Source organism: Leucopleurus acutus (genome assembly GCF_964270905.1).
Source record: "Leucopleurus acutus genome assembly, chromosome: 4".
NCBI classification, from domain to species: Eukaryota; Metazoa; Chordata; class Mammalia; order Artiodactyla; family Delphinidae; genus Leucopleurus; species Leucopleurus acutus.
The window spans coordinates 117357280-117370038 of NC_139146.1; the positions used below are offsets into that span (position 1 = coordinate 117357280).

Below are 12759 nucleotides of genomic sequence, written 5' to 3' on the forward strand. Positions count from 1 at the left end.
GATGTCTGTCTCCAGTGGCTAAGGTTGGTTCAGTGGGTTGTGTAGGCTTCCTGGTGGAGGGGACTAGTGCCTGTGTTGTGTTGGATGAGGCTGGATCTTGTCTCTCTAGTGGGCAGGTTCACGTCTGGTGGTGTGTTTGGGGGTGTCTGTGGCCTTATTATGATTTTAGGCAGCCTCTCTGCTAATGGGTGAGGTTGTGTTCCTGTTTTGCTAGTTGTTTGGCATAGGTTTTCCAGCACTGTGGCTTGCTGGTCGTTGAGTGAAGCTGGGTGCTGGTGTTAAGATGGAGGTCTCTGGGAGATTTTCGCCGTTTGATATTATGTGGAGCTGGGAGGTCTCTTGTTGATCAGTGTCCTGAAGTTGGCTCTCCTACCTCAGAGGCAGAGCCCTGCCTCCTGGCTGGAGCACCAAAAGCTTTTCATCCACACGGCTCAGGATAAAAGGGAGAAAAAGTAGAGGGAATTAGTAGAAGTATGAGGAAAGAAAGAAGGAAAGGAGGGTAGGAAGGAAGGAAGAAAGAAAGAAAGAAGCAAAGAAGGAAAGAAGGCAAGAAGGAAAGAAAGGAGGGAGGGAGGGAGGGAGGAAGGAAAGAAGGAGGGAAAGAAGGAAAAAAGAAAGAAAGAAGATACAGTAAAAATAAAATAAAGTATAATAAAGTTATTGAATTAAAAAATTCTTATTTAGAAAAAAAAAAAGGGACAGAAAGAACCTTAGGACAAATGTTGGAAGCAAAGCTATACAGACAAAATCTTACATAGAAGCATACACATACACCCTCACTAAAAGAGGTAAATGGGGAAAAATCCTAAATCTTGCTGTCAGAGACCACCTCCTCAATTTGGGATGATTCGTTGTCTAAAGGAGGGAAGGAAGGACGGAAAGAAAGAAAGAAAGAACGAAGGTAAAGTATAATATTGTTATTAAAATTAATTATTAAGAAAAAAAATTAAAAAAAACCATGGACGGATAGAACCCTAGGACAAATGGTGGAAGCAAGACTATACAGACAAGATCTCACACAGAAGCATACACATACACATTCACAAAAAGAGGAAAGGGGAAAAAATCATAGATCTTGCTCCTAAAGTCCACTTCCTTAATTTGGGATGATTGGTTGTCTATTCAGGTATTCCACAGATGCAGGGTACATCAAGTTGATTGTGGAGCTTTAATCCGCTGCTTCTGAGGCTGCTGGGAGAGATTTCCCTTTCTCTTCTTTGTTCTCACAGCTCCCAGGGCTAAGCTTTGGATTTGGCCCTGCCACTGCGTGTAGATCGCTGGAGGGCGTCTGTTTTTTGCTCAGACAGGATGGGGTTAAAAGAGCCGCTGATTGGGGGCTCTGGCGCACTCAGGCCGGCGGGGACGGAGGGGCACAGAGTGCGGGGCGGGCCTGCGGTGGCAAAGGCCGGCGTGACTTTGCACCAGCCTGAGGCGCGCTGTGCGCTGTCCCGGGGAAGTTGTCCCTGGATCCCGGAAACCTGGTAGTGGCGGGCTGCACAGGCTCCGCGGAAGAGGGGTGTGGAGAGTGACCTGTGCTCGCACACAGGCCCCTCGGTGGCGGCAGCAGCAGCCTTAACGTCTCCCGCCCGCCTCTGGGGTCCGCGCTTTTAGCCGTGGCTTGCGCCCGTCTCTGGATTCCGCGCTTTCAGCCGCGGCTCGCGCCCGTCTCTGGATTCCGCGCTTTCAGCCGCGGCTCGCGCCCGTCTCTGGGGTCCGCGCTTTTAGCCGCGGCTCGCGCCCGTCTCTGGAGTTCCTTTAAGCAGCGTTCTTAAACCCCTCTCCTCATGCCCCAGGAAACAAAGAGGGAAGGAAAAGTCTCCTGCCTCTTCGGCAGGTGCAGGCTTTTTCCCCGGACTCCCTCCCGGCTAGCTGTGGTGCACTAACCCCTTCAGGCTATGTTCAAGCCGCCAACCCCAGTCCTCTCCCTGCGCTCCGGCCTCAGCTCGCAGCCCCGCCCGCCCCGGCGGGTGAGCAGACAAGCCTCTCGGGCTGGTGAGTGCCGGTCGGCACCGATCCTCTGTGCGGGAATCTCCCCGCTTTGTTGGGCTCATTTTTAAAAGAAGCATATTGTAATTTTCCATGAAGCAGTATTTAAAGACACAAGAATCGTTGAGGAAATTAATTTTTTAATGGCATTCATCTCAGAGAACAGCAGTAGAAATATATTTCTTTCAAAATAAACCAAATATTAAAAATGTTTTGAAGCCATTTGAAACCATATGATTAGCTGAATTAGTTTCTTAAGACTTGAGGTGAGATAGCACTGAATAGATGCAGTATTTCATTCCAGCATTTTCTTTCACTACTAGTGAATTTGACCTGTAGAAATCAGAAAAAGAAAAGGAAAGAAAGACTAAATCGATGAATGAATTAGGACTTATCAATTCCATCTTTACATTATCTTGTTCCAAGTATCAAAACTTTCATTCCACTGCTACCCTACTGCCAAATTGCTGCATATTTAAAATCTATACCAAATAATGGCCCCTGGTTCAGTACAGCCTACTTGGAGGAGTCATAAGCACTACTTAAGATTCAGATGAGTCTTCTAGGTTAGAGCCTCATTATGCTTCCTTGCTTGAAAGTTGCATTTATTTACTCATCCACATTAGTTATTAAGTGCCTACTATGCATCAGGCACCATTGCTAGGTGGTTGGGAAAACCAACAGAATGCTCTGTAGATTGCCAGAGCTAACCCCTCTTATCAAATGGCAGTGACTCACCAAACATGCGAAGGTAAGAGACTCCTAAAGGCAGAGACCCCAAAACAATTTTTTTCATTAACTGGATGACTAGACCAGTAAACTGCCACATTCTAAGTAGGGGACTAGGGCTACTTTGGCAAAATTCTGAGCCACATTGGTAACAAAGGGCTTTAAAGAAACATCAATGCTAGGGAAGAGAAACAACAGCCAATTCTCAGGATGTAGGGTACAAGGAGGAAAAAGAATAAGAAAACTCACCATCTTGACTCTGCTTGTAAATGAGTAAAGCACATCAGTCATTGAAGAAAGCAATCAGAAGACAAATACTAGGATACTAAAATGGTACTAGGGGCTTCCCTGGTGGAGCAGTGGTTGAGAATCAGCCTGCCAATTCAGGGGACACGGGTTCGATCCCTGGTCCGGGACAATCCCACATGCTGGGGAGCAACTAAGCCTGTGCACCACAACTACTGAGCCTGTGCTCTAGAGCCCGTGAGCCACAACTACTGAGTTCGCGTGCCGCAACTACTGAAGCCCACGTGCCGCAACTACTGAAGCCCGCATGCCTAGAGCCTGTGCTCCACAACAAGAGAAGCCACCGCAATGAGAAGCCCGCGCAACGAAGAGTAGCCCCCGCTCGCCGCAACTAGAGAAAAGCCCGCGTGCAGCAGTGAAGACCCAACACGGCCAAAAATAAGTAAATAAAATAAACAAATTTATAAAAAATAATAATAACAAAATAAAATGGTACTAAAATGCAACATGAAATGAGCTAAGTTGTTCATGAAGAGGACATCATTTGGTGCTGCATGTGGGCAAAATAAGTAAGAGGGAGACAGACTGTGCCAGTGCCAACCAGTCATACTCACGAAGGCACCATCCTGACCAAACACTTTTGAAGACTTTGGGAGATAAGACTTTGTAGACAATAGCTATTTCCAGGTGAAAATAAAACTTTGATAACAAATTCAATGGGATTGGCAGTAAGTGATGGAAAGGCAGGACTGAGTAAGCCATTGCTCTCTGGCCTGAGAAAAATAGGAAGAACTGAGAGGATTAAAAATGTGACCAGGGGCTTCCCTGGTGGCGCAGTGGTTGAGAGTCCACCTGCCGATGCAGGGGACAGGGGTTCTTGCCCCGGTCTGGGAGGATCCCACATGCCGTGGAGAGGCTGGGCCTGTGAGCCATGGCCGCTGAGCCTGCGCGTCTGGAGCCTGTGCTTGGCAACGGGAGAGCCACAGCAGTGAGAGGCCCGCATACCGCACAAAAAAAAAAAAAAAAAAAAAAAGGTGGAAAAATGTGACCAGGAGAGCTTAGGAAACTAGGTAAATGAGTAGCTGCCCAACTTTGACCATACTGCCACCAAAAAGTCAGTACTCTTCTTCCTAAACGGGAACTTTGGGCCTTTTGGATAACTGGGTGAACTGTCCACACTTAATTTATAGAGACTGAGATAGCGTTCTACCACTTTGGAGAATGAATTATTATTTCAATATTGTGGAGTTGACAAGAACATATAACTAGATATATTACACAGTCACACTTAGTGTAACATCTCAATAGGTTACTGTTGACAGCAGTGAACCTGTGATCTAGGCTTAGGGAAATGAATGTTCTGTCGTACACGTGTCTCTACTACCTTAAATCATGATGTAGTTAAGATAGTTATGGATGAGATGTGGTATGTTTATTTGGTACATCACATGGCCACTCTACATGTGGCAGACATCCTAACAAATCACAGAATTCTTTCCCATCCAATCGGGGTTAGCCCTCTCTACCCAGGCTCTGGGAAGCTGACTCCCAACTGATTGGTGTAGGCTGGCCATTGAAAGTCATTTACCCCCCATTTGGTAATGGACATCTCATGTATCGGTGAGACAGAGTACAAAAGGAATCAAAGATGTCCTTGAGAATTTGCTTTGATACTCACAAATCAAAGAATTCCCACCAACTTACCTTGCATATTTTACAAAGCATTCATTGCTCTTCTTTTTTCAATATCTCGCTTGAGTTGACAAAGGGTGCAAAAAGGGAAACATGCCAGACATAGGAAATCATTACAAATAGACCCCTGTTAAAAAACAAACGGATCAACATGTAGCCTATAAATACAGTCATACAATTCCTTGCATTTGTTTAACTTTTCATACCTCTTTAAAACATACATTTTATGTCACTTGTTTATCATGAGAATTCTGTGACGTTATCCCCACTTTTCTGATGACCAAGTGAAGTTAACTGACTTGCTAAGATCACAGAAATTAGTGGCAGTGATTGGTCTTTCTCTTCTCGAGCCAGTGCCCTTTTCATAATAACATACCATTTCAAATGATCTGCAGGTTACAATTATAGCCCCAGTTGTCTATCATCTGTTGTCTCTTTTTTTTCTTTTTAAGAAAACTTTTGGTTTATGTATTATTTTTATTAATGTGGAATAGTTCCCTTTAAAGCCAGTTGTGTAATGCACCAATTTTTCCAATTGGTTATGAGTATAGTGCCAGACAAAGCTTTACCTTGTATCCCTCTAGCCATTTCTATTGACATCCCTCATGCTATTCTGCAAGGGAGGAAGTCCATAGGGAGGGAGGGATATATAAAGTACGGGAAAAAGAAGAAAGAAGAGAATGAATAGTGTCTGGAAAAGCCACTATTCATTCGTAGAATGGGCTGCTTTGCAAAGTTTTTTTTTTATAAATTTATTTATTTATTATATTTATTTCTGGCTGCATTGGGTCTTCATTGCTGTGCACAGGCTTTCTCTAGTTGCAATGAGCAGGGGCTACTCTTCATTGTGGTGTGTGGGCTTCTCATTGCGGTGGCTTCTCTCGTTACAGAGCATGGGCTCTAGGTGCACAGACTCAGTAGTTGTGGCTCATGGGCTCTAGAGAGCAGGCTCAGTAGTTGTGGCGCACGGGCTTAGTTGGTCTGCGGCATGTGGGATCTTCCCGTACCAGGGCTCAAACCCGTATCCCCTGCATTGGCAGGCGGATTCTTAACCACTGCGCCACCAGGGAAGCCTTTTGCAAAGTTTTGAGGGCCCTCTCCATGGTAGGTCTAGTTGGGTCTTAATGCCCTTGGGTAGAGATGCCCTTGAAGGGACTCCTGCCCTGTGTAGTCGGCACCGAGTGATCTGAGGGTTCTAGTCTGACAACCAGATTCTATGACTGTGTGTCTTGACTGATTGAAATAATTTTGAACTCCATTTTTGGATAGCACTTATTCTTTAAAATGTTGAATTTAATACAACTCCCAATTTACAGTGTGAGCAGGGACAGAGAGAAAGAGAGAGAGAGAGAGATCTATAGTAGATTTAGTTTATAAGGATTGGGAGCTCCTAAATGGTGAGATTATAAGTGATTTATTTTTCATAAAATTTTTTTTCTTTGCTACAGTGATTTTGATGTTCATCTAACAGAGAAAGCATGTGGGACAAAGAGTGGACAACTAGATAACAATGTTAGAAATCTTCTAATGATGTGACCTTCATCAGATGGAGGAATGGATATTCAGCTTGAAGAAAATTCAGTCTCTTGGCCTTCTCTTTTTCCCTGATAAAGCATCCTCTAACCCTTCCTCAAAGTACTTGTTTTTTTCATTCTTTAGTTCATTGTTTATTTTTATTCTTTTTATCTTTTAAACCTTCATTAAACCAACACTTACTGAATACATATTATATGCTACAAGGAAGAAAATATTCAACAAGGATGTAACCACTTTTCTGTTCCAGCATGTCTGTGTCTGTCTTTTACCACAGGAAGTTTTTAGGGGGAAAAAGTCCCACTATTATTTGCTGAGAGACCTAGGGAAACCTTTAGAAAACACACCCTATTTCTAAGTCTGTTTCATAATACAAATATAGAGAATATAGAAAAGAAAAAAACATTCGTTTTTCAAATGAGAGGAAATGAACTACAGGTTTATACCATGCTGAAGTTAATAAGGGACATAAACGCCTTGACCAGAGCAGCTTCTTGGGAAGTGGGTGCCTGAAGCAAAGATTTTGCATTCATCACTCTGTTTGGGAAAGGGGACTGGTGCTTCACTTTTTTTGGAAGCTGTTAAAAAAAGAAGTTTTGTTTACAGAATCATTGAGGAAATAAACAAATGAATTGTGGTACATGGCTGAATACACTTCAATTTGGGAAGACAAGATGGTCAAGTGGGAAAGACCAGACCTGACTCCAAGTCAAAATAAGCTTGAGCCCGAATTTCACCATTTACATGTTCTGTGACCTTAAGCCTTTCTCATTCTTGGTTTTCATATCTATAAAGTGGAGATAACAATCCCTGCACCATAAAGAGTTTGTAAGTAGTAAATGAGCACATATATGTTAAGGTAGTGTCCCAGCACCTAGGCGTTCAATCAGTGGTTGTTTTTTTTCTTTCTCCTCTGCTACAGAGGTTGTGGCCCTAGCCAAAGGGATGCTGTCTTGACTGTGTCCATGAAGGGAGGGGCAGTTCAGAGAGGCTGTATTGGAGCAGGCCTATAAAAGTTTGCATAGATGCAAACGGGAAACAAAGCAAAGAACCTGAATTATATAAATCAGTCCTAGGGTTTACTAGCGATTTTTGAAGTCTGTTCTAAGGAAGAAGAGAGATACGTTGTCTATAAATACACTTATTTAATGTATACCAAGGAAATTTATTATAGCATAGAATCCCAGACCCTAGAAGTGACCTTAGAAATCATCTTGCACAACTTTCTCACGACAGATGAGAAAACTGATGCTGACAAATGACTTCTCAGAGGGTCCAAAAGTTAGCTACTTGCTGAGCTGTTCCCAGAACCTTTATCTCCAGAATCCAGCTAAGCACCCCTTCCTCTATGCCATTATGGTCGGGCCACTTTGAGAATCTCACCCTCACACCCATGTACACAACTACATACACCCAACACTTAGTGTACAGTTTTGGGAACTTTATGGGACAGCCACAAAGTTAAGAACCCCTGTGTTAAGTTATGCTGGCATAAATGAGAGTGGCATAAATGAGTGGCATAAATGAGAGCTGCAGGAAGTGCTGAGAGACAGGCAGCTGGGCAAGCCCACAGGAGGAATGTAGCCTGCGCGGAGAAGACAGCTGAGCTAAGAACAAAGATAACAACAGTTACCTGCCAGGCCCTGTGCTAAGTCCTTTCCATGCATGATCTTATGTGACTCTTACTATGCCACCTTGGGGGAGGTATTATTCTTACCATTTTATCAGTGAGGGAGCCAAAGCTTAGTAAGACGAATAACTTGTTCTCGGTCACAATGAGCAGGGCAGAGGCTAAGTTTTCAGGAACACAAATCCGTCCTGTCACTTCTTTGTTTAAAAGCATTTTAATGGCTTTCCGGCTCACTTAGAATAAAAGCTAAAGTTCTTATAATGGTCTCCAAGGCCCTAGAAGGTCTAACTCTTGCTAATGCTCTGATGTCATCTTGTATTATCTCTCCACGCTCCCGCCTCCCTCCCCCCACCCCCTCAAACTATTTCTGCCTCTCTGGCTGCTTGCTGTGTCTGGAACATTCCAGGTAAGCTCTACTTCAGGACCTTGGCTCTAGCTATTTCCTCTGCCTGGACTTTCCCCAGATGAGTCATCCTCTCATCCTTTTAGGTGTTTACTTTCTTACTGAGGTCTTTCCTGATAACTCTATTCAACATTAGAACCTTTCAATACTCTATTCCTCTTCCTTGCTTTTTTTTTTGTGTGTGTGTGTGGTACACGGGCCTCTCACTGTTGTGGCCTCTCCCGTTGCGGAGCACAGGCTCTGGACGCGCACGCTCACCGGCCATGGCTCACGAGCCCAGCCGCTCCGCGGCATGTGGGATCTTCCCGGACCGGGGCACAAACCAGTGTCGCCTGCATTAGCAGGCAGACTCTCAACCACTGCCCCACCAGGGAAGCCCTCTCTTCCTTGCTTTATTTTTCTCTGTTGCACTTATCGCCATCCTATAGATTATACTCTTACTTAGTTATATTGCAGCTATCTTGTTCCATTAGTGTCTGAGCTCTACCATTGATAACCATCATAGTAGTAATTGATGCGGCAAGAATCTTTGATGGGTGAGGGTTTGATGAGGAACAGGATATTTACATCTTTCTACAAAGTCCTTATCCATTATAAAGGGGAAAATAGCAACGTTGTGATGGAGAATCTTGACAGATGCTATCTTAACCAAGGAATCAAAGTTAACATCACGCCTAATGAGATAAATTGATGTCACGTGCTTCCTGATGTGATGCAAAGCAAACATAGCATCACTTCTGTGGAGTTTCTGCCAAAAGTGTGTAACCTAAGTCTAATCATCAGGAAACATTTGACAAGCCAAACGGAGGGATAGTCTACAAAATAACTGATCTGTATTCATTAAAAAAAAAAAAAGACAAAGACTGAGAAACTCTTCCATATTGTAGAAGACTAAAGAGGCATGACAACTGAATACAATGTTTGCTTCCAGATTGACTTTCTTTTCATCTAAAGAAAATTATTGGGATAATTGGTAAAGCTTAAATGATATCCATAGATTACCTAATAGTACTGTATCAATGTTAAATTCCTGGTTTTGATAATTGCACTGTGGTAATGTAAGAGGATGTCCTTGTTTTTCAGAAATACACACTGAAATAGAGATAACAGGTTATCACGTTTATAACTTGCTCTCAAATGATTCAGAAAAAAATAGAAGAGATACATAGATAGATGGAGGGAAGAGAAAAAAATAAAGAAAATGTGGCAAATTTTTAATATTTGGGGAATCTGGGTGAAGCATATTCAGGAAGTCTTTGTACCATCTTTGCAACTTTAAGTCTGAAATTATGTTAAATAAAAATCTCAAAAAAAAAAAAAAAGAATGTAAGCTCCATGAAGACAGCGATTTTGATTTCCTTTATTCACTTATGTGTCTTTAACACCTGTAATAGTACTTTGCATGTTCTATGTACTCAATAAATCCCTGTTGAATGAGTGAACTTCAGCTTATGACCTAACAACGTTCTAGATGCTCAATAATCCCTTTTGAATGAATGAACACTGGCATATGAGTTACCAGTGAGGTAACTGTCTCACCAATGTGCCAGCTCTGAGGGGAGTTATCATACACCCCTTTTTTACCCAATGCTTTCTAAGCAACTGTCACCCACCCTGCAGGGTCCTCTGACTCTGAGTAAAGCCAGGAGAGATTAAGGATTCTGTGCTGACCTCCATCCCTCACCTGCTCGCCGCCAGCAACTTTTTCAGAGACATATCTATTGGATCAATAAAAGATTTTATTATGAATATATTCCAAAGGATAGATAGCCACATGGTCTTTGTAAATCACTTAAAAAATTTAGGATGATAGTGGAGAAAAGACTAGGGTCAAATCATGATGGTGAGGGGGGCAATCATGGAGATCCAGTCAGACTGAAGGAAGGCCCTCGGCCTGTCCTGTCTGGATAACTATTTCACAGTGGACGTGGGTGACTCACCGGGATGCCGTATCGGGTCTGATACATGGTCCTCATGGCGACACTTGCTCCACACAGGCAGCATTCGTCCATGTCAGAGGCAATCTGACATGAAAGGCACAGGGGCAAGAAAGTCCCACAGAGGCCTGAGGGCAGGGTGAAATCACACAGAGGAATCAGTCAGGGTCATCGTGAGTTTGACTTAATCACACCGCTTTCAAAAAGATGCTCACTCAGGAAATGGCCTTAATGGACATTCAGAGAAAACACTGGGGTCCCCTGGCTCTTTATGTCTTGCTTCTGGACCCTACACTCCTGGAGGTGGGGAAAATTGACTTGTCATATGCCAGGTCAGATTTAATTGCAAAATCTCCTGCCTTGCCGATCTGAGCACGTCCAAATTATTTCTTCCCTACCCTTGTTTACATTTGGATCATCCTTGAATAGGAAGTTTGTGGCGTCAGGGGGTCTGAGAAACCCTCTGAAAACTGTGGGAGGGTGTTTAGGGTCAGAAAACATGGAGTGAAGAAATAATTGGAAAAATGAGTAGAGCAGTAGGAAACAGATTCTAGATGGTTGTTCTGGCAAAGAGTAGAGGCCTATTATGGTTATGAGGATTGAAGCAAGTAAAAGTTAAGGGGTATAGGCATCAAAAGCTTAAAAAGCATACTGAAATTTCACTTTAAAGAGTCCATATAAGACAAAAAAGGGCCTACGGAAATAGCAACAAACAGGAAACTGTTCGCAAACATGCTGAGTACAAGTCTATTTTGAAAAGTTCTAGAGTAGAGTTTTGATATGACTGTATCCTACATGAGATAAGAAAGCTCTTGTTTTTTGATTGATGGCTTTAAGCAAAAGGCTATCTCCACTGAACTTGGAACTTCCATCATATACAAAGAAAAGAGGCTGTTTTTCAAGACAGTGGAAAGACCAGCCACACAGAGAATGTCTGCAACTCTTTCGGCAATAGACTCTGAAACAAGGAAATTGTCTTACACAAAAGTGTGTTGGGTAGTGTGAAGGAATTAAACTGAAAGCTTCCTGAAATGGAACAGCCACAAGAGTCACATGAATACTGAAAACCAGAAACACAGACTCACCACTGTAGGGAAAGGAAGAGGTAAAGAGAAGACTGGAGAAACACATCAAGAACACAGGGATACTAAAGAGGTGAAAAATATAAAAAGAGGTGATTGATCTGGACAAGAATCACAAACTCAAGGACAGGCAAGTAAAAATAAATGAGTAAAATAGTTGGAAAAACCCCACAAAATAGCCAATAGTGGATGGTGGACATAAATATGGCAAACTGTAGAGTGATGGTCCCTTTGAATGGGTTTAGCTAATACTCGGTAGCAACTGACTTCTGCCAGTTGAGGATGAGGAATCCTCTTTTCAGATTTTCCAAATTTTTAAGAGAAGCTGGAAATCTAGATTGGAAAGTTAGATTTTTATGTGGGCTCTGATTTTTATATGGTTCCTACTATTTTAAAATTAATACAGCAAGAGGGGTCATTATATACAGGACAAACAAAACACATCCTGTGGCAAAATCTGCCCAGTGGTTCCACCTTGTGACCTCTGAGTTCTAGAATAAAACATGGATCCCTTGAGAGGATAAGCAAACAATTTTTGTTATGTCAGCAACTGCACGACTGTAGCCCAGGAGAAAGCAACGACCATGTGCACTTACAAATCCCCACGTCATCACAGCAGTCAAACACGCCGGTTTGCCAGTCACTAACCGTCGCACCTCCTGCGCCATATCTTGGCTGCAAAACAACTGGATTCATTTTTTTTTTTTTTTTTTGCGGTACGCGGGCCTCTCACTGTTGTGGCCTCTCCCGTTGCGGAGCACAGGCTCCGGATGCGCAGGCTCAGTGGCCATGGCTCACGGGCCCAGCTGCTCCGCGGCATGTGGGATCTTCCCAGACCGGGGCACGAACCCGTATCCCCTGCATCGGCAGGCGGACTCTCAACCACTGCGCCACCAGGGAAGCCCCTAGATTCATTTTTAAGACTAAGTTCAAAAAGGTACTGCCTGTGAAAACAAAACCAAAACAGTATTCAACACCTAACTGTATTGGATATAACGTAGATACCAATTCAGAAGACATTTCATTGCACCCCTCCTGCTTAGGGTTAGTCACATTCAGCTAACTTAGCATAACATTTCCAGACTATTGCCAATATTTGAGAATTAAAAACATAAGGGAAAGAAAAACAACATAAAGGAGAGGGGATGAGGATTCCGTTCTCAGGTTGTCTGGTTGTGTGTTTTGTTTTGTTCTTTTCCTTTTTCTCCTTTCACCAATCTCTCTTTTCATCAGCAATTTTCAAGACAACCATCCTGAACAATGTCTATTTTGCATTTGAAGTGTTTCTATTTAATAGTAATTATAATCAATTTTTACAAAGCTATTCCACAGACATTATCTTAGTTGCTCTGTAAGAGAACTCTGTGAGATAAAGTTCTTTACATCTGCATAAAATTATTATTAAAACAGATGCTTCTAGCTAATGTCAGCATTAACTGCTTATTCGTGGTGTCCTGATAGCTAAAGTTTACTTGGAAAAAGATTAATTTCCCTTTGTGAAGGTATCTCTGAAAAAAGAGG

General features: G+C 42.9%; 1 protein-coding gene across 1 annotated transcript; it reads right to left on the reverse strand.

Annotated features, from left to right (window-relative positions):
- Positions 1–2112: 2112 nt before the first annotated feature.
- On the reverse strand, positions 2113–12153 carry LOC309960879 (placenta-specific gene 8 protein-like). Its single transcript, XM_082837868.1, has 4 exons — positions 11835–12153; positions 10160–10284; positions 4666–4780; positions 2113–2319 (listed from the first exon to the last, which is right to left on the reverse strand). Exons 1-3 carry the CDS (start codon positions 11932–11934, stop codon positions 4676–4678), a joined length of 330 nt encoding a protein of 109 aa, XP_082693994.1. The 5' UTR covers positions 11935–12153; the 3' UTR covers positions 2113–2319; positions 4666–4675.
- Between the last annotated feature and the right edge of the window lie 606 nt (positions 12154–12759).

Bases quoted from the DNA above. Each gene is read 5' to 3' on its own strand.
- LOC309960879 (XM_082837868.1), bottom strand. From the start codon at position 11,934: ATGAATCCAGTTGTTTTGCAGCCAAGATATGGCGCAGGAGGTGCGACG. The intron at 10,285-11,834 runs GTAAGTGCACAT...CCCTGCCCTCAG, and splicing joins CTGTGATGACGTGGGGATTT to GCCTCTGTGGGACTTTCTTG. The intron at 4,781-10,159 runs GTGAGTCACCCA...GTTTTTTAACAG, and splicing joins AGACCCGATACGGCATCCCG to GGGTCTATTTGTAATGATTT.